The sequence below is a fragment of the Coffea arabica genome, chromosome 3c (assembly GCF_036785885.1).
Source record: "Coffea arabica cultivar ET-39 chromosome 3c, Coffea Arabica ET-39 HiFi, whole genome shotgun sequence".
NCBI classification, from domain to species: Eukaryota; Viridiplantae; Streptophyta; class Magnoliopsida; order Gentianales; family Rubiaceae; genus Coffea; species Coffea arabica.
In genome coordinates, this window is record NC_092314.1 from 886606 (window position 1) to 904389 (window position 17784).

General features: G+C 38.1%; 3 protein-coding genes across 4 annotated transcripts; all 3 read left to right on the forward strand.

Annotated features, from left to right (window-relative positions):
• The first annotated feature begins 1778 nt into the window (after positions 1–1778).
• Positions 1779–7878, forward strand: LOC113733895 (beta-D-xylosidase 1). Its single transcript, XM_027260118.2, has 7 exons — positions 1779–2227; positions 4532–4810; positions 5078–5247; positions 5336–5433; positions 5784–6128; positions 6475–6888; positions 7002–7878. Exons 1-7 carry the CDS (start codon positions 1820–1822, stop codon positions 7598–7600), a joined length of 2313 nt encoding a protein of 770 aa, XP_027115919.1. The 5' UTR covers positions 1779–1819; the 3' UTR covers positions 7601–7878.
• A 1180-nt stretch (positions 7879–9058) lies between these two features.
• LOC113733896 (uncharacterized) lies at positions 9059–12249 on the forward strand. Its single transcript, XM_027260119.2, has 6 exons — positions 9059–9224; positions 9670–9753; positions 11223–11285; positions 11404–11451; positions 11671–11736; positions 11908–12249. Exons 2-6 carry the CDS (start codon positions 9685–9687, stop codon positions 11977–11979), a joined length of 318 nt encoding a protein of 105 aa, XP_027115920.2. The 5' UTR covers positions 9059–9224; positions 9670–9684; the 3' UTR covers positions 11980–12249.
• Positions 12250–13701: 1452 nt separating this feature from the next.
• Positions 13702–17062, forward strand: LOC113733899 (uncharacterized). 2 transcript variants are annotated; one of them, XM_027260123.2, is made up of 2 exons: positions 13702–16170; positions 16571–17062. In XM_027260123.2, the coding sequence occupies exon 1, from the start codon at positions 13899–13901 to the stop codon at positions 16023–16025; it is 2127 nt and encodes a 708-aa protein (XP_027115924.2). In that variant the 5' UTR covers positions 13702–13898; the 3' UTR covers positions 16026–16170; positions 16571–17062. The 2 variants fall into 2 exon arrangements, with proteins under 2 accessions (XP_027115924.2, XP_027115923.2); XM_027260122.2 differs by having other exon boundaries at positions 16574–17062.
• Positions 17063–17784: the final 722 nt, after the last annotated feature.

The window sequence follows — 17784 nt, forward strand, 5'->3', positions numbered from 1 at the left end:
TCAAGATCTCAAATCAAATGCTCGTTCCAGCCTGATTCTTGTTAATAATTCAATGAATAACTAAAAGAAGAGATGAATGAATAGGTGGGACGTTTGACCAAACGCAATTAATGTTTGCATTCTACATCCTTTACATGTCGACACAGTATCACGGCATATCATTCATTTGTCTCGATTTTTCAGTCAAAATAGGTTAGATGTGATAAATGCGATTAGTCTGCAATTATAGGCTTCAATTAGCTCATCATCTATTGATGCATAGTCCATACCAGGCAAAGCCCTTGTAATTAAGTCCCACTCTTGTGCCAATCAAACTGTCCATATCAATCCTTTTTTTTTTTTTTAAAGCTGTCATCAAGAAAATAGACAAATAGAGATGTATCCTTTTTCAAGGTGCAACCAATAATTATATTAATTACTTGCTTATCATATCCTATATTGAGATAATTAATCCCTCAAGGCACGATCAGTATCGATCTACATCAGGGCGATGTGACGCCCCCTACTTCCTGATTATGAATGCAAAATGTGGTCCTCCCAAACTTATCACAGAAACGTATGAGAACTTGGAATCTTTATACACCCGCGTTGCGAATGGCTTTAATTAACTTACTGCTAATAGCTTTGTTTGTTAGTTACTCACTTACTCCCTTACTTGCAAACTTTGCGTCGGTGGTACCCTCTCATAACAACTTTAGCACTAAAATGAAATACACGAAGCACAAACGGGAAAACAGATCAATATGGAATAAAAAGAAGTTTGCTACCTAACTTCATTTGCCGAAGGCTATTTGATTCTTTTTTTTTTTTTTTTCCTTTTTCCCCTAATTTTGGATGGCGATTAATCCCATATGAAAATTTTATATGACCATCAATTTAGGTGTTTCGTCATGGTCAATTCTGAATTACTTCTTGCCTGCTAAGTTCATTAATTAGTATCGAAGAGGGAGCAATGAAGATTTGAATTTAAAATCTCTAAATTTTAATTTTAACCATTAGACAAAAACGTCGTCGACATCTTAGCCGTTTGTTTATGTAACTTTGTAAATGGCCAAGACAACAACAACAAAAAAAAATCCTATATATTCACTAACGATGCCCTTCCCAACTATCTTAATTGAAATACCTTAATATTCATATAGGTTTATCATCAATATTCCGTACTTAGACTTTATAAGTATCTCTTATTTACTTTTGACATTAGCAAATTGTCATTGCGAGCCACGTGAAGGGAAAAAAAAAGTATTGCTAATGTCATTGGGTTCAAACCTTGGCTCCTACCAATTGCCACAATATGTGGGCTCGTTGAACAAAATTCAAATGAGTGCGTGGTACACCAGCATGGTCCGGTAGTGGTTCAGTTCCCTTTGGATTACCCCTGGATCTCTTCAGGTCCCCCTTCTCCTAGTATATAATGGTGTAGGTCTATCGTATTCGAAAAAAAAAAAAAAAGTTATAAAGCATTTCAGTCACTGTGCACGTATATATCTGAAATGCGTTGCATGGAGGAGGATAGATTTCCAATTTCATGCAAAATTGCAAATTGCGTGTTTTACTATCTCACTCCCACGAACTCATCACTCATCACCAAACAATAGTCTTTGCATCTTTCTTTCCCATTCCTTGCTCTCTCTTGGAAGGGAGGGGGGAGGGATGGATGAATTTAAGAATTAAGGACGTGGAAATCCAATCACGAAGCTTGTTATTCCAATTTCCACGTCACGATAGCCGCCATTTTAACTCCACTTTTCTCTATATATACACTTCGCTCTCAGTCCATCCCCTTCACATACGAAAAAACAAACCAAATAACAGTAACATGGCTCAAAGCCAACGGAAATGCTTCTCATTTCCCATCATTTTCCTTCTCATTTTCCTATCGTCTTATACGGGAGGAGAATCACGTCCACCATTCGCATGCGACCCCAACAATGCATTGTCCAAAACCTTCCCCTTCTGTAGCGTTTCTCTTCATATAAGAGATAGGGTTAAAGATTTGCTGGGACGATTGACATTGCAGGAAAAAATAAGATTGCTAGTAAACAATGCTGCACCGGTGGAGAGGTTAGGTATCAAGGGCTACGAATGGTGGTCGGAGGCGCTTCATGGGGTGGCTAGATCACCCGGAGTCCATTTTGGAGGTGAATTCCCCGGTGCAACGAGCTTCCCTCAAGTTATCACCACCGCCGCCTCATTCAATGCTTCCTTGTGGGAACAAATTGGCCGGGTATGGCATTTTTCGTTGTCTTCCATCTCCGGTTTTTAAATTACTTTCTTTAAATTTCTAAGTCTGATCATGACGTAGTATATCATAATAGTTTGATTACTCTAGGCAAGCCCTGATGCTGCTGATAGCGTAATACGATTTGGACCTATAACTACTGCACTGCATGTCACCTGTACAACACGAACTCTGTAAAAATATGCTTGCTTAATTTTTCTTTTTCTTATGGCCGACACAAAACACATTACTTCTATCCTATTCAAAGTAAAAGAGGGCTTTAAAATGCACCCAGTGAGATTCTTTATTTTGTTAAAGGCAATCTCAAATAGGTATAAAGTGTGTTTAAGCAAAAAGCAGCCAACACATCAAACGTCAAAAGAGAATGATTTTGCATGAGAACCTAATTTTCCTTAACAAATATATTGTTTCCCATGAAATTATCATTCATCTCAAAGATGGTAAGCTAAGTCTTAAAAATTTGGTCGTGGGGGCGAATTCTTCGTGATTGATCATTGGAATTGGGATGCTACTATGTGACAGTGTCACAAGACGTCCTAGCTGCTTTGTCATCAAGGACAGACCTTTTGGCAGTTTTATCATGTTTGCATGTGATATGAGTTAGGTGAAAATACAAATACTTAGCAAATTCTTGCAATAGTCCTATAACTTTTCATTAAGCGTCATTTTGAGCCCCTAAACATTTTCCTTTTACCTAGCTTTACTCCAACTTGTTCAGAAGATCATTTTGGACCATTCTTTCATATCTGTGAAGAACTAATTAAGGAGCCTAAAACTTCGGGAACTAATTGCCCAATAACAGTCCAAAAGAATTGTATAGAAATGAGATTTGGTAGCTCAATTTGGACTGCATATGGTAGGTAGCTGTAGCTCTGGCTATGGTGAAACTTTAATGTTAGGAAGGAACCCTGAAGACATATTTGCCGAAATCATTGGTGGTATTAGTTGCGGTAGTTCTTCTTTTTGGCCTACACCTAAAGATTGCAGAAGGTGCACAAAAAGATAGGGCCAACAACACATCAAACAAAGCACGCAAGTGGATGGCAACTGAGCTATCATTACCAATATGTTAATATTCTTGATCATATGTCATAACCCTTTGAAGTTTTCTGATGCCACACTAAGAAATATGCGCACACAAAGCTGGAATCTTTTTTGTCGGGTTGATCCAAGAACTCGAACTTCGATCAAATTTATTAGTGCTATCAAATGCCGTGAAAAATCCATCAAGGTTCCTGATTCAATCGAGAAAAATTTTTATGACTGGTAATCTTTACAACAAAGGTCACATGTGCACTCATGTATGTTCTCTCGAGCATCCACAAAAGGGAAAAAAACACACACACACACAAAACTGTATGTCTTCCTCTGGAAAAAAGAGCCAGATATGTTGCTCAGGATCACGCAAGTTGCCATGTTTTTACCCGCGAATGGTGATTTTCCAAGCTTCTGTTGAGCTAATTGTATGGTGTGTCCATGGCACATCTCATGAGGGGACCTATGCTATGATGTGAGGCTGGTCGTTGTCCAGACAGATTAAGAAATTAACAGCTTAATTGTGATGATCAACTAAGTATCCAATTGGCAGCGCAATTATTATATGACAAATTTCACGACGATTAATTTGTGCTGCCAATTTCTTCAGACAGATTAGGTAGCTACAAGAATTATTAGACGACTTGACTTATTAGTAAGGGTAGAAGGTGATTGGATTGAAAAGTCTCACTGGCCAGCCAGCCAGCCATTTCAAGTCAAAACGTCTTTTTTCTGTCATTTTTTTTTCATCATCTATGCAAATAATTGCTTGACACAGTAGTCAGAAGTTGTCCGATTAGCTTCATCTTTTAACCTCAAGCTTTTCCCTGTTGAAAAGGAGAAGATCAAGCATCAAAAGACAGTTTCAAAAAGAGAGTAGTACACGAATTGATAGCCTGGACTGACACTGACTTTTTGCTTTGGAAAAGAGCAATCCGAAATGCTTAATAATGAGAGCTTACAGCGCAACCTTCAACTAATGATGCTATGCTAACATTTACCTCTGTCTCCTGAGTAAACTGATTAATTAGGGGCCACTTTTGGCTAATTAATGACTCCCACAAAATTCGTTATGGTCCATGTTTTAGCAGAATTTAAACCTTTTTTTTTTTTTTTTCAATCAATGCTTCATTTTTAATGTAATGTATTTAAGTTGGGGACAAAATATATTTTTTTGGCTCAATTACATAAGAGTGTTCTACGAATAAATGTGATTTGGGCACTTGAAGTATTCGATGTATAAGCGGCTTGCAGGTGGTTTCTGATGAAGCGAGAGCAATGTACAATGGAGGGGCGGCCGGTCTATCATTTTGGAGCCCAAACGTGAACATATTCAGAGATCCGAGATGGGGGAGGGGCCAGGAAACCCCCGGTGAGGACCCCATTGTGGCTTCTAGGTACGCCACCAGTTACGTGAGGGGACTTCAGAGCCCGGTTGGGAATAGCTTGAAGGTTGCTGCTTGTTGCAAACACTACACTGCTTATGACCTGGATCAGTGGAATGATGTGGACCGCTTCCATTTCAATGCCAGGGTAAGAATTGTTGTGGATTGATTACTTTAAATGATTGCAAATTTTAATTTTATTTTAGTTGCCCACCACACCACAAATATATAGTAACATTACCAACAAAAAAAAAAAAAAAATTAGAAAAATGCTACAACTTTTTTATGCAGGGAAATTTCATTCTTATAAATCCATAGCCTTACCCAATGGCTTGATAATGCCAATAAGCCACAAGTAATTGCCATCTAAATCAGTTGTACATCGTGCATTTAAGGGGTTTCTTGACGAGTACAGGTAAACAAACAAGACCTGGAGGACACTTACAACGTGCCCTTCAAAGCTTGCGTGGTGGAGGGCAGGGTGGCCAGTGTAATGTGCTCGTACAATCAGGTCAATGGAAAGCCCACCTGTGCTGATCCCAGCCTGCTTCGTGGAACCGTCCGCGGGCAGTGGCGGCTGGATGGGTATCTGTCTCTAATAATTAACTTTCTGATGATGATGCTCCTCGTGGTCATGGAGATGCCACTAATCCAATCTCATAATCTCATGCAGCTATATTGTCTCGGATTGTGATTCCGTCGACACTTTCTTTAATCAACAACATTTCACCCCCACTCCAGAAGATGCAGTTGCAGCTACCATTAGAGCAGGTCACTTAAATTTGAGATATATTATCGCATTTATATTCCATTTACTTTATGTATACTTGGTACTTTTGAAACAAGTTAACAAAAAATTTAGGCCTTATTAAAAAAAATTTTTTTTTTTTTTTTACATTTTCAATCATTCTTTTATCTCACCTCACGTGCATTACATTCTACAGAACGTGTAATTTTTCTACAAAAACTCCTCAAAAAATGCAGATAAAGTATTTTATAGTCCAATAAATCTTCATTACAGCTGGCATTGTGTGCAATATAAAGTCGATCCAAATGAGAATATAATTCAAATTTATATGGATGGTAGCTAATTAGGTTGGTATGAATGATTAACATTGTAGGATTGGATTTGGACTGTGGGCCCTTTCTTGCAATTTTCACTGAGAGGGCCATTCGTGCCGGCAAAGTATCCGTGGCTCTTGTTGATGGGGCCTTAACAAACACATTACATGTGCAAATGCGCTTGGGCATGTTCGATGGAGCTAGACAGCCTTACCTGAACTTGGGTCCAAAAGATGTCTGCACACCCGCCCATAAACAACTAGCCCTTGAAGCTGCCCATCAAGGAATTGTTCTTCTCCAAAACAGGGCCAGGTCTTTGCCTCTGTCTACACACCTTCACCACACTGTTGCCGTGATTGGGCCCAATTCTGATGCAACCGAAACCATGATAGGCAACTATGCTGGTGAGTAAAAATTTTCTCAATCCCAACACTACTACTGCGGTTTTCTTTCTGTTGTCATTTCTTTTTTTTAAGGGAAAATGGCTACAGCTGATTATCAGTATGTGGAGTAAATGCCAGTATTGGGCGAGAAAAAAATTTTTTAAAAAAAAAAACAAAGAAAAGAAAAGAAGCTTGTTTTAAAACGCCAAAATAAGAACAATATTCAAGATATATATAGTTTTTAGTCCAAAAAAAATTACGATTTCCAAGGCAAAAAATAATTGTTTTCATGAACTCTGGTGAAGTATAAACCGGATCGATCTTTACCATTCATATACTCAAAACAAACATTTGATTCATGGTGCAGGGATACCATGTGGTTACATTAGCCCTTTGCAAGGCATAGGAAGATATGCTAGGACAATTCATCAAGCAGGGTGCAATGGTGTTGCTTGCATCAGTAACCGGCAATTTGGTGCAGCTGAGGCTGCTGCCCGGCAGGCAGATGCAACTGTCCTAGTGATGGGGATAGATCAATCGATTGAAGCCGAAGCCAAGGATCGATTAAGCCTCCTTTTGCCTGGACTACAGCAGGAACTTGTCTCCAGGGTGGCAAGAGCTTCAAGAGGACCTGTAATTTTAGTCTTGATGTGTGGCAGTCCTGTGGATGTCACATTTGCCAAGAATGATCCACGCATTGCAGCCATCTTGTGGGCCGGCTACCCAGGTCAAGCTGGAGGTGCTGCCATTGCTGATATAATTTTTGGAACAACCAATCCAGGTACATAAAGATTTAACGTATTCAAGAAACGGTGTTCATTTTCTGAATTTTATTTTCTTATAGAAGAATCTCCAGAATGATACGAGCGAGAAAGTTGCGTTGTTGAATTTCAGGAGCAAAGCTTCCCATGACATGGTATCCACAGGACTATGTAGTTAAAGTGCCAATGACAGATATGGGTATGAGGCCGGATCCATCAAGAGGCTATCCGGGACGAACTTACAGATTTTACAAAGGACCAGTTGTGTTTCCATTTGGTTTTGGTCTGAGTTATACAGCTTTTAAGGTAGCGTTAGCCCATGCTCCAACCACCGTTCCAGTGACTCTAGCAAGCAATTATGCATTTAAAAATGTGACATTGTTGAAGGATGCAGTCAGAGTTTCTCACAGCAACTGTGATGCTATGAAGTTAGGCATGCATTTTGACGTACAAAATGTAGGAGAAAGGGATGGGAGTCATTCTCTTTTAGTATTTTCAACACCTCCAGCCGGTAAATGGGCTCCTGCAAAGCAATTGGTTGCATTCGAGAAAGTCCATGTCTTGGCTGGGGCTCAACAGAGGATTAGCGTTCATTTTGACGCTTGCAAGCACCTCAGTGTTGTGGACCGATTTGGAATTCGAAGAATTCCGATGGGTGTGCACAGTCTTCAAATTGGAGATCTCGAGCACGCCATAACACTCCAAGCTGCTGTAGAAGAGATAAAGTCTTAAAGCTGGTTAATTATTGGGGTCGAGTTTGAAGTTAGAAGTAATAGTTGTGTGTTCCTTGGTACAATTCTGGATTTCAACCCTATGAAACAACAGCAATTGTGAATGTGACATGGTTCATAGGGATTATATATATTGAAAGAAAGGAAATTTGGTTAGTCGTGAATGAATACGACCAGATCAAGTGTAGAAAAAGGTTGTAATGCATCTTAGATTGGCAAGTGTAGAAAGAACTCGATGATGTACTTCTTACACATGAAATAATTGCAGAATTGAAAGTTTGGTGTGGTGTTCGTTGCAGAGTTGAAATACTGCTGCCATAAGCTTTGTGCAATCTCCTAGCCTGCTCCCAAGTGCCGAGGAACGTCCCCACTATCTGTCATTCATATTCGGTCGCAAGACTGGTAACTCACAAATCTTTTGACTGAAAATCACTTGACTAAATATTCGGCTTGTGAATTAAGTTCCCCAGTTTTTTATGAATCAAAAACATATAGTACTGCGTCAGACATAATCAGTTCCAAGAATATCCATCAGGAGAAAAACATGAAAAAAAATCTTAATCTTAGCGGGTGCATCTCATGAGCGAGCCCCCTGCCATCTACTGGTCATTGACCATCTCGTGCTAACAAATGTCATTGCATGCACACGAATAATAATATAATGGAATCGGAGCACCCTTCTGATCTAGTAAGTGTTTATACCCACTAACCCTTTATACACAGTGTCTTTAGACTCTCCTATCCTCTGGAGCAGGATAGATTAGGTTATATAAATGTTATCGTTGCAGTAAAATAAAAAAAAAAAATAGTATAATGGAACCAAATTCTTGCAAAAACAAAAGAGATGCAAAAGAATTTGAGAAGCTAACAAAAGAACACGTGAATAATGCAAATGCAAAGGAGGTGTCGGTGTTGAGGATGGTTAGGACGATATTATTCAGTGTGCCTTTTATAATCAATGGTCCCAATTGACATTGATATCTTAACAGCATTAACCAGAAGCGAAATGCAATCAATCTAAACTAGAGCCCCTTTTAGCTGCTCTCTCTTCTCCACCACTCCACCCCTACTCTTTCTCTACCTCTCTTTTTAGGTTTATTTGCCCCCAGAATCCAACCTTATCATCCCATCTCTATTCATTCACCGACAAGAAAGCCAAAACAGGGAGTATTATTTTGTTGAACATTTCCTTTAATACTGTAACAATTTCAGCACATAAATTTGTTACTGCATTGAAAAGCTTGCAAAAAAATCGCAGATGCTTGATAATCAATCTAATAGGTTAAACAGAAAATACTAGTGTGTTTCAAGTAATCTGCCCAAGAAAAAAAAATTAAAAAAATATATATATATATATGGGAGCGACTACCAATGGTGGAGCCTGTCTATATAAAATAAGCATAAAAACTAACCAAGAAGCCACACATATATAGCCAAAGATGCATAGACATAACTATTTGATGGGAGTAACATATTCTTATCTAACCGGGCTACTCAACCATCCCTTTCCCCTAACGTCTACCTTCCGCACTCTCTCTTTTCTCTCTTCCCTTTTCATCTTCTTCTCTCTCTCTCTCTCATCCTTTGCTTGCTTCGTCTAGTTTCCAGTTTCCCTCAACCTCAAGGTACGCATTCCTCTTATTCTCTCCTTCTTTCTTCTGGACTATAGCGCCTGGATTCTTCTGTTTTTCCACTATTCATCTTAATATATAGTGCTATATACATATATATATATATATAGATATGTATGGCTCAATGCTAAATCTATAACCTGTACATGGCACCATAAATATGCAATGCACATAGAGCCATTAACAGAGTATAGCCGGTGTTTCCCTCCCTGCTGATTTCCTCCTTCCTCCTCCACCACTTTTGCTGAGCAAAACTACACACACACGCAGTACACACACAAGTTTGTGAGTTCAGCTGGCATTTATTTGTGTGTGTGTGTGTGTTTCTCTTTTTAGTTTTTTTTTTTTTTTTTTTGAATTTTTAATGATTGATGAGGAAATGGAAGTACCACTACTAAACAAATACTCACTAATGAACAAGGAATGAGTGATGTAACAGGAACCGGATTAGCAGATGGCAGGCGTTGGCAGAAGCGAGGAGCAACATCAGCACCGTACTGCCTCTGCCACCGAAAATCATGAGGTATTATTCATCTCTAGCTAAAACTCCTTTTGTCCTTATCTTTTTAACCTGAATTCGTCCTCATCCTCTTTCTCATTCTTCGTCAACCTCACCTTTTTTTTTTTGTAAATAAATTTTATAAAGAAAACAAGAACAAAATAAAAAGGTAAAAAATTCAGTAGATAGATCTACATTATGGGATGTTCAGAGTTCTGGTTCTAAACATTAATTTTTTTTAGCGAATTTGCTGCATTGGATATTCATCTGGGCCATTGCTAATTATTGCTATTTAAAACCGATATTTGCTTATATCTGCACCAAATTTTTTGAGCTTTTTCATCTATTCTCGACCGGATTAACTGCGGTTGTAGCATTTATATCATATGGCCATCTCATGCATTTCTAAAAGTTATTACATGGAGCCGGGACAAAAACGCAATGCATTGAGGAAAAAGTGTGAATAAGTTTGTGTTTTTATTACGCTTTTCTTTTATACATACATATATGGGCATAAGAAGATTTGCTAGGATTTCATTTGTGGGGCAAATAATTTATGTGATGTGTGGTGTGGTGGTGCTCAACCTCATGTATAGGTATTATAGCTCGCTTTGGTCCCTTTGAACGATATATCAGTCATCGCCTTGTGACTTTCCAGAGCTTTCATGTCTGTCCCCCACACAAAAAGCTATTTGTAACCACCAGCCGACCCATGAGCATAAATAAATTAGAGACATCATCAACAAGCAACATGATGCTTTTGATAGATATCTTCTTCTTCTTCTTCTTCGTAGACCAGAATCCAACTTTGAACAATAATAGAGATGATAATAGGTTGTTTGGGGTGGTGCCAATGTATGTATGTTCCTCATCCTGCATCAGCAATGATAATTGTAAACAGTCCAATAAAAAGAATGAAGTGTTGAATCTTTGAATTTGAATTTAGGAAACGAATAATTAATTCTTCGAGTTAGGCATGAAATTTGAGTAAGGATGAAGGACACGCCAACAACTGGAAATTATTAGTCAATCACTGAAATTGATGAGTTGTTGGCGGCATCCTCCTTTAATAAGAGGCTTTAACAAAAGAAGACAAATAAGCGTTCGGCCTTGAACAAAAAGGTTGACCATCGGATCAGCCACGGCTGGCTTTAATAAGTCATTCATTGACACCGGTTGGCATCTTTCCTTCCTGGGAATATTCGGTTTTATCAGAAATCAATTCTGCTTTCGCTTGTTGGATCATCTTTTCATCCTAAGCTGAATACTTCATACTTGATTTTGTCAGACCAGTCTAATCCAGCCAGCGTCAAGTAGGAGGAGGAATAATCTTCTATTGAACTCTTGTTTCATTATTATTGTTTGAGTTTCAAGCTGAATAATCTTGTTTCTTTCTTGGAAGAAATTTCCAAGATCCCTTTTTTCTCCAAGACAAGACTAGATGATTATTGTTCACATCTTCTGCTGACTTATAACTTTTCAATTGGGGGTAGGTGGCATCTCAAGACAAGAAATATGGGGGAATCGTGCCAAAGAAAAAGCCCTTAATATCCAAGGCAAGTCATTTAAATCTACTTTGGCTTCTTTCTTCTTTTTTTTTTTCCCTTTCTCTAAGAACAAAATATTTTTTTTTATTAAAAAGGAAACACATACATACTACTGTTGTGAATGCAGGATCACGAGCGAGCCTTCTTTGATTCAGCAGATTGGGCTTTGTGCAAGGTAGTACGATAGATTTTGCTACATGAGAAAATAAATTTTATTTGCTTTAAAAAATGGAGGGACTTCCTTTTCCCTTTCTTCCAAGGAGCGACCGAGTCCAATATGTTAGTTTCAGTATAGTCCTTTTTTTTTTTTGCTTTTTTGAGCAAATACAACTCAAGTTTAGGTGCAATTTGCATTATTGTTTTGTTATGAATTCTGATAACGAATGACAAACAGCAAGGTGCAGGCGCATGCCATGAGAAATCAACAGTTGCTGTGGAGACATTGCGGCCAAAGCTACAGGTAACTGACAAATTAATTGAGAGCCCATTTGCCATCTCATCTACAAAGTTAAAGTCATATTTTGTGTAAGAAAAATGACGCAGCAACAAGTAAATTGAATGTAAAAAGTGTTAGCATATGAAGAATTTTGGTGGTTCTTGATTTAATCAAGTTTTAATTGACAAATTGCAGAGAACGCCTCATCAGCAATTGCCTCCTAGGAGGCCAACTTGTACGTCTGGAAGTGGGAGGGATTCTTCATAAATCATAGCATAGCGGGTTAGGCAGGCTAAATCTGAAGTCCTTGGTCGATTACTGCAACTATTTACTGCCACTGGTGGAGTAGATCTCCATAGAGAGTGCTAAAGCAGTGAGAGTCCCCCCCCCCCCCCCCCCCAAAACAAAAAAAATAGGGTAGTGAGAGTCATCTCATCTCATCTATATGTAGTTCACACTTTATAACTGCCACCATGCATCGATTGGCGTACTTGTAGTTTGTACTATTGGTGGTTCAATAAGTTTTTCGTTCGTAAATTTTTTTTCCTTTCAAGTTTTGTGCAAGGTTGATGATGAATAGGCTCTTGTTTTTGGTTTTTAAGATCCAACTAGGCTCGTCACAATAGTTGAAGATCCAGACTTGGGAACTCTCTTGCTCATGGAAAGCAAGGAATTAAAAAGCAACTCACAATACCATGAACCACCAATCAGCTGTAATATATACATGAAATACTTGGGAAAACTTGAAATGACCAAAACTGAAACTGAAACGCCTGTAGAGCTTGATCAAACCGTAAAGGAAGCAAGAACCAAAAAACAATCAAGTTCAGCATGCATTTCTTTATATGCATTTAACCACAGCCAAAATTAATGTAATTGTCACAAGCATGTGTATGCATGTTACGGCTAAAGCTTCCCACATAAGTGGAAGTGGAAACCTTTTTTTCTTTATCCCCTCCCTCCAGTCCCCATTCCCTTCTATCCCAACCCTGGCAACTAGGGGCGCTACTCGAGTCGAGTCGAGTTCAAGTATCACTATACTCGAGTTTGAATTCGATCACTATCAGTATTATTCGAGATTGAGCTCGAGTTCGATCAAGTATATAAATTTGAGCTCAAATTTGACTTGACATAATGGAAATCAAACTCGAACTCGACTTGTTTGAGCTCGAGTAAATTGCAAGCCTTATCAAGTTCGGGCTTGAATTTTCCTTTTCTTGTTTTTAATTTTTTACATTTTAGATTTATCTGATTACCATTTTGCCATCCACCACTTTTTTTTTTTACTGAACATTACTTCATGTAAATTTATTAAAATACGAACGAACCTATAATAGGCATTTCATAATTAAAATATATAAAATATAAATAATACAAATAATCGATTAAGTTTGTTGAGTACTCGACTATTTACTTCTATGCTCGAACTCGACTCGGCACACGTAATGAGCAACTTGATTTCGATCAAACTAAATTCGAGCCAAGCTTTTGATCGACCCGCTCGCAAGCTACTTACCAGCAGTTTGGCTCGATAGCACTCCTGCTGTCAACCAACTAGATTGAATGAGAGTTCAACTTTCTGAACAGTAGCTCCCACAACTAATGGTTAAGTGGAAACATAATTAGCACCAGCTTCACATCAAACATATGCAAACTATAATGAACGAATTAAAGGTTTGTAAAAATAGCAAATATAATCATACTAAAATTGGAATTGTCCAATTTATTATATATACAAGTCTCCTTAACTTAATCAACAAAAAATCGTTTTGCTACTTAAGCAACCAATAATTCAACTTCTTGTTATTTCACATAGTATATAATGTTTTGGTTTTTTAATTCAAATTCTTTTCTTTCTATCTCCTACCTTTTACTTTTATATAATATTAGTTCATATAGATTTATACAATTTTGGACTATTGCCAGTACATTTTGCTAGATGATCTCCACATATGCTCTTTAGATACCCAAACGTGCTCTTTCCACAATTTTTGCACAAATTACTATGAATATGTCCAGTGTCCTTAAATAAACTGGCTTCTCTTGAACGGGAAGATTAAAAAAAAAAAAAAAAAAGAGTAGAAAAGATAAAATTAACATCTTACTCCTGTGAGGCGGGTTCCATTCCATCAAATGGAAAACGTAAAGGCAGCTTTCCTCTAGAGGTACTGATGGAATGAGAGACTATGAGAAGGTTTTGTTCATTGGCTTCCAGGGCTTCACCTTTTGAGACGGAACAACATTGCCAGACGAAACTAAGAGTTCAAAAGTCCGCAAAGGTCAAGTCTTTAACATCTCCGTTTGCTCGAAACCCTGCCGCCTCTCCAACAGGTAAAAATTTCAAAGATCCTAACTTGAATCCAATTTCAATTACTTCTGCTGCGGTTCCTAAACAAAATCCCAGATTGCATTCGAAGCCTATTGATCACCAGTACTTTACTCACATTCTGTCGAGAAAAGATTGGTATATATTGCTGGGACAAGAGTTTAAGGCCCGGAGAGTGAATTTGAACTGCCAGTCAATCATTAGTATTTTGCAAAATCAAGAAAACCCTTTACTCCCTCTGCGATTTTATATCTGGGTTTTGAGTATTAACCCTTCATTCGGCAAGAATCAGTCGATTCGGGGTGTTTTGAGTAATACCCTTTATAGGAAAGGTCCAGTTTTGTTGTCAGCTGAACTGGTTCAGGATATTAGAAATTCTGGTTCTAGAATTACTGAGGATTTGCTTTGTGTTCTGATTGGCAGCTGGGGGAGGTTAGGGCTAGCGAAGTATTGCGCTGAAGTTTATGAGCAGATATCATATTTGGGTCTCAGTCCTAGCACTAGGTTATACAATGCAGTCATTGACGCTTTAGTGAAGGCTAATTCACTTGACCTGGCTTACCTGAAGTTTCAGCAAATGCAGGTGGATAAATGTTTTCCTGATAGGTTTACGTATAATATTCTCATTCATGGAGTTTGTAAGGTTGGCTTAGTTGATGAGGCACTTCGTTTGTTGAAGCAAATGGAGGGAATGGGATTTGCACCCAATGTGTTTACATATACAATCCTAATTGATGGGTTTTGTACTGCTAAACGTGTAGATGAGGCATTTGCCTTTCTAGAAAAAATGAAGGAAAAGAATGTGACCCCAAATACTGCTACTTATAGGTCCTTAGTTAATGGATTGTTTAGATGTTTATCCCCATCTGAAGCCTTTAAGTTATTGTCAAGATGGGTGGACAGAGAGCTTAATTTGCCTAAAGTTGCTTGTGATGCGATGCTATGCTGCCTTTCTGATAGTTTTTTGCCAAGGGAGGCTGCTGCATTTCTTAGAAAATGTTGTCAAAGGGGTTATGCTGTCGATAGTTCAACATTTGATGTTACAATGACTTGTTTGATTAAGGGATTGGATCTTGAGGAGACTTGCCAGTTGTTAGATAAATTTACTGAACTGGGTACAAAGGTGGGGTTAAGAACGTATCTGCTTATTATTGAGGTATTGTTCAGCTCAGGACGAGAAGAAAAAGGTTATCAATACCTGAAGCAGATGCTCCATGATGGGCTTGTGAGGAATGTAAATTCATATAATATGCTGATTGACTGCTTCTGCAAGGCAAAAATGATTGGACTTGCTTCAGAAGCTTTTTCAAAGATGCATAACAGAGGTATTCGCCCTAATCTTGTTACTTTCAATACTCTCATTAATGCACACTACAAGGCTGGGAATATAGTAAAGGCACAAGAACTGCTTGTAATGGTCTTAGAGTATGGATTCAGACCTGATATCTACACTTTTAGTTCAGTGATTGATGGACTTTGTAGAGCACACCAAATTGAGGATGCTTTTGATTGTTTAACGGAAATGGTGGAGTGGGGAGTCACCCCAAATGCACACACATACAATATATTAATCCGCTGGTTATGTGTCACTGGAGATGTCTCTAAAGCTGTGAATCTGTTGAGACAAATGCAAATTGATGGGATAAGGCCTGACGTTTTCTCATTTAATGCTCTAATTCAACGTTTTTGCAGAAATAATGAGATTGAGAAGGCGCAAAGACTGCTTTTAAGCATGTTAGCATTGGATTTGAGTCCTGATAATTTTACATACACAGCTTTTATAAGGACCTTGTGTGAGTTAGGAAGATTTGATGAAGCAATAAGGTTGTTTCACTGTATGGAGGCTAATGGATGTGTCCCTGATGCATATACATGTAACTCATTTATTCAAATTTTGGTTAAGAAAGCTAAATTTCACGAAGCGCAAAACATCTATAATGACTACAGGGAGAGAGGTATGCCATTAAAGCCCATCAGTGTTTTCTAGTATGGTTTTAAACTGGTGTACTCCGCATTGTACTGATTCATGAGGTCTTCTGCTGTATGCAACATGCCTTGAGATGACCTGAGGATAACATTCTGATCCAGGCTTCCAATAAATCAGGAATCATGTGGTTTAGTGCATTAATGGGGTGAGTTGTTTCTGTTACTGCCTTCGCCTTTCATTTTTTGAATTTCATCTTATTGTTGTTTAACAAAGTTATTTGCATTTATGAGCTCTTGGGTTATGGTTTTTGGGAGGCCTTTTCTAGCTTAAAACATCCAAAAGAGTGAACTCACAACCTTGTTGAATAATGTGGTGATAATTTTATCATTAGTTTCAAGTTCATTTTGTACCTCGAGGCACTGTTTTGTGTGTGTGTGAGAGAGAGAGAGAGAGCATGCATTTTGTAAATATTGAGATAATCTAAGGAGAAACTACTTCGAAGTTGACAGCCATTGTGGTTTAGTGCGTTTCTTTTCATTTTATTTTATGCAGAAAAGGGATTGGACAGAACAAATAGCTGATGAATCCTTTTATTGGTCTGATAGCAGGGAAAAAGGAAGCTAGGAAACAAGAGTTGATTCCTCGAATGTGGCTTATTTCCTGCTTCATTTATGAGAGCTTGTTCATATGATCTCCAAATCAAACAAGGACAGGTGATTTTGGCGAAGTACATAGTAAATGTCCATAGAAAGAAATGGCAGTTGCTTCCATCCTTTCCATGACTGTGCCAGGGAGTGTGGCAGGATTATCATTTGTAACACTTGAGCTGTACATCCTGGCATGATGCACAAATTGTCTTGAAGGCTTCAAGAAATATGTCGGAATACTCTTCTTCCAGTTAACTGTGGCTACTCCGGTTTTGCAACTAGCTCGCTGTACATGAACCCCCAAACAGGGCTATATTTTTACATTAGTAACCCACAGGACGAGGATCTCTTGCTGGGGGTCCCCACGTTGTAACAATTTTTCTTTGGTATAATGCAAATTATTATACAATGGAATAAAGTGAAAATACACTGAAAATGTTTTTTTCTTTAGATTTTTGTTGTGTTTCAAGTACATTTTTTGAATGCTAGTTGCTTGGATATTGTTGAAGACATGATAGCTAAGGTAACTCTCATTATTGGGCTTGTCTGTACCTTGTTAATTGCTTTTAGATTTGCACAATCTCATTTCTTGATCTTGATCGGCAATTGTTATCTGCTGCTTGTTGACATTTCTGAGTCTCTATGCAAGTACTTAACACAGACAGCAAACGTGCTACCTCCTACTTTTCTCAATGTTGAACGGTATTGTAATCCGGTAATTATCCTTGTGGGTTGTTAAATGGAAATTATGGTTTCTTATTAGCTTGGCACTCGTTCTTCTATGATTTTTAACAGCAATAGAAACGTGGAGCAAATTACATATTTTTGCTCATTTCAGCTTCACTTGATGCATTGCTTCCCTTTGAACAATTTTCTTGTTGGGCAAAAAACTTCAACGGTCACTAAATTACTGGTCGGATCATGTTTTGGCCATCAAACTATTTTTCGTCAATAATTGGTCATTAAACAACTTAATTAATAAACTCATGATCATTTGGTTGATAATTGCTCTAAATTTATGAAATTAGTAGTACGCGTGACAAAGCATGGGGGTAATTTTGTCCGGCGATTACACGACCCTATTTCACAGATTAACTGCTAATTTCACAGATTAAGAGTAATTATCGACCAAATAGTCACGGGTTTACTGATCATGTTGTTTAGTGGCCAAT

What these genes read in the sequence shown, in the direction of transcription:
- LOC113733896 (XM_027260119.2), top strand. Translation starts at nt 9,685, where the DNA reads ATGGCAGGCGTTGGCAGAAGCGAGGAGCAACATCAGCACCGTACTGCC. An exon ending in CTGCCACCGAAAATCATGAG is followed by an intron (nt 9,754 to 11,222) that starts GTATTATTCATC and finishes AATTGGGGGTAG; the next exon opens with GTGGCATCTCAAGACAAGAA. An exon ending in CAGATTGGGCTTTGTGCAAG is followed by an intron (nt 11,452 to 11,670) that starts GTAGTACGATAG and finishes AATGACAAACAG; the next exon opens with CAAGGTGCAGGCGCATGCCA.
- LOC113733899 (XM_027260123.2), top strand. Translation starts at nt 13,899, where the DNA reads ATGAGAAGGTTTTGTTCATTGGCTTCCAGGGCTTCACCTTTTGAGACG.
- LOC113733895 (XM_027260118.2), top strand. Translation starts at nt 1,820, where the DNA reads ATGGCTCAAAGCCAACGGAAATGCTTCTCATTTCCCATCATTTTCCTT. An exon ending in TGTGGGAACAAATTGGCCGG is followed by an intron (nt 2,228 to 4,531) that starts GTATGGCATTTT and finishes AGCGGCTTGCAG; the next exon opens with GTGGTTTCTGATGAAGCGAG. An exon ending in GCTTCCATTTCAATGCCAGG is followed by an intron (nt 4,811 to 5,077) that starts GTAAGAATTGTT and finishes TGACGAGTACAG; the next exon opens with GTAAACAAACAAGACCTGGA.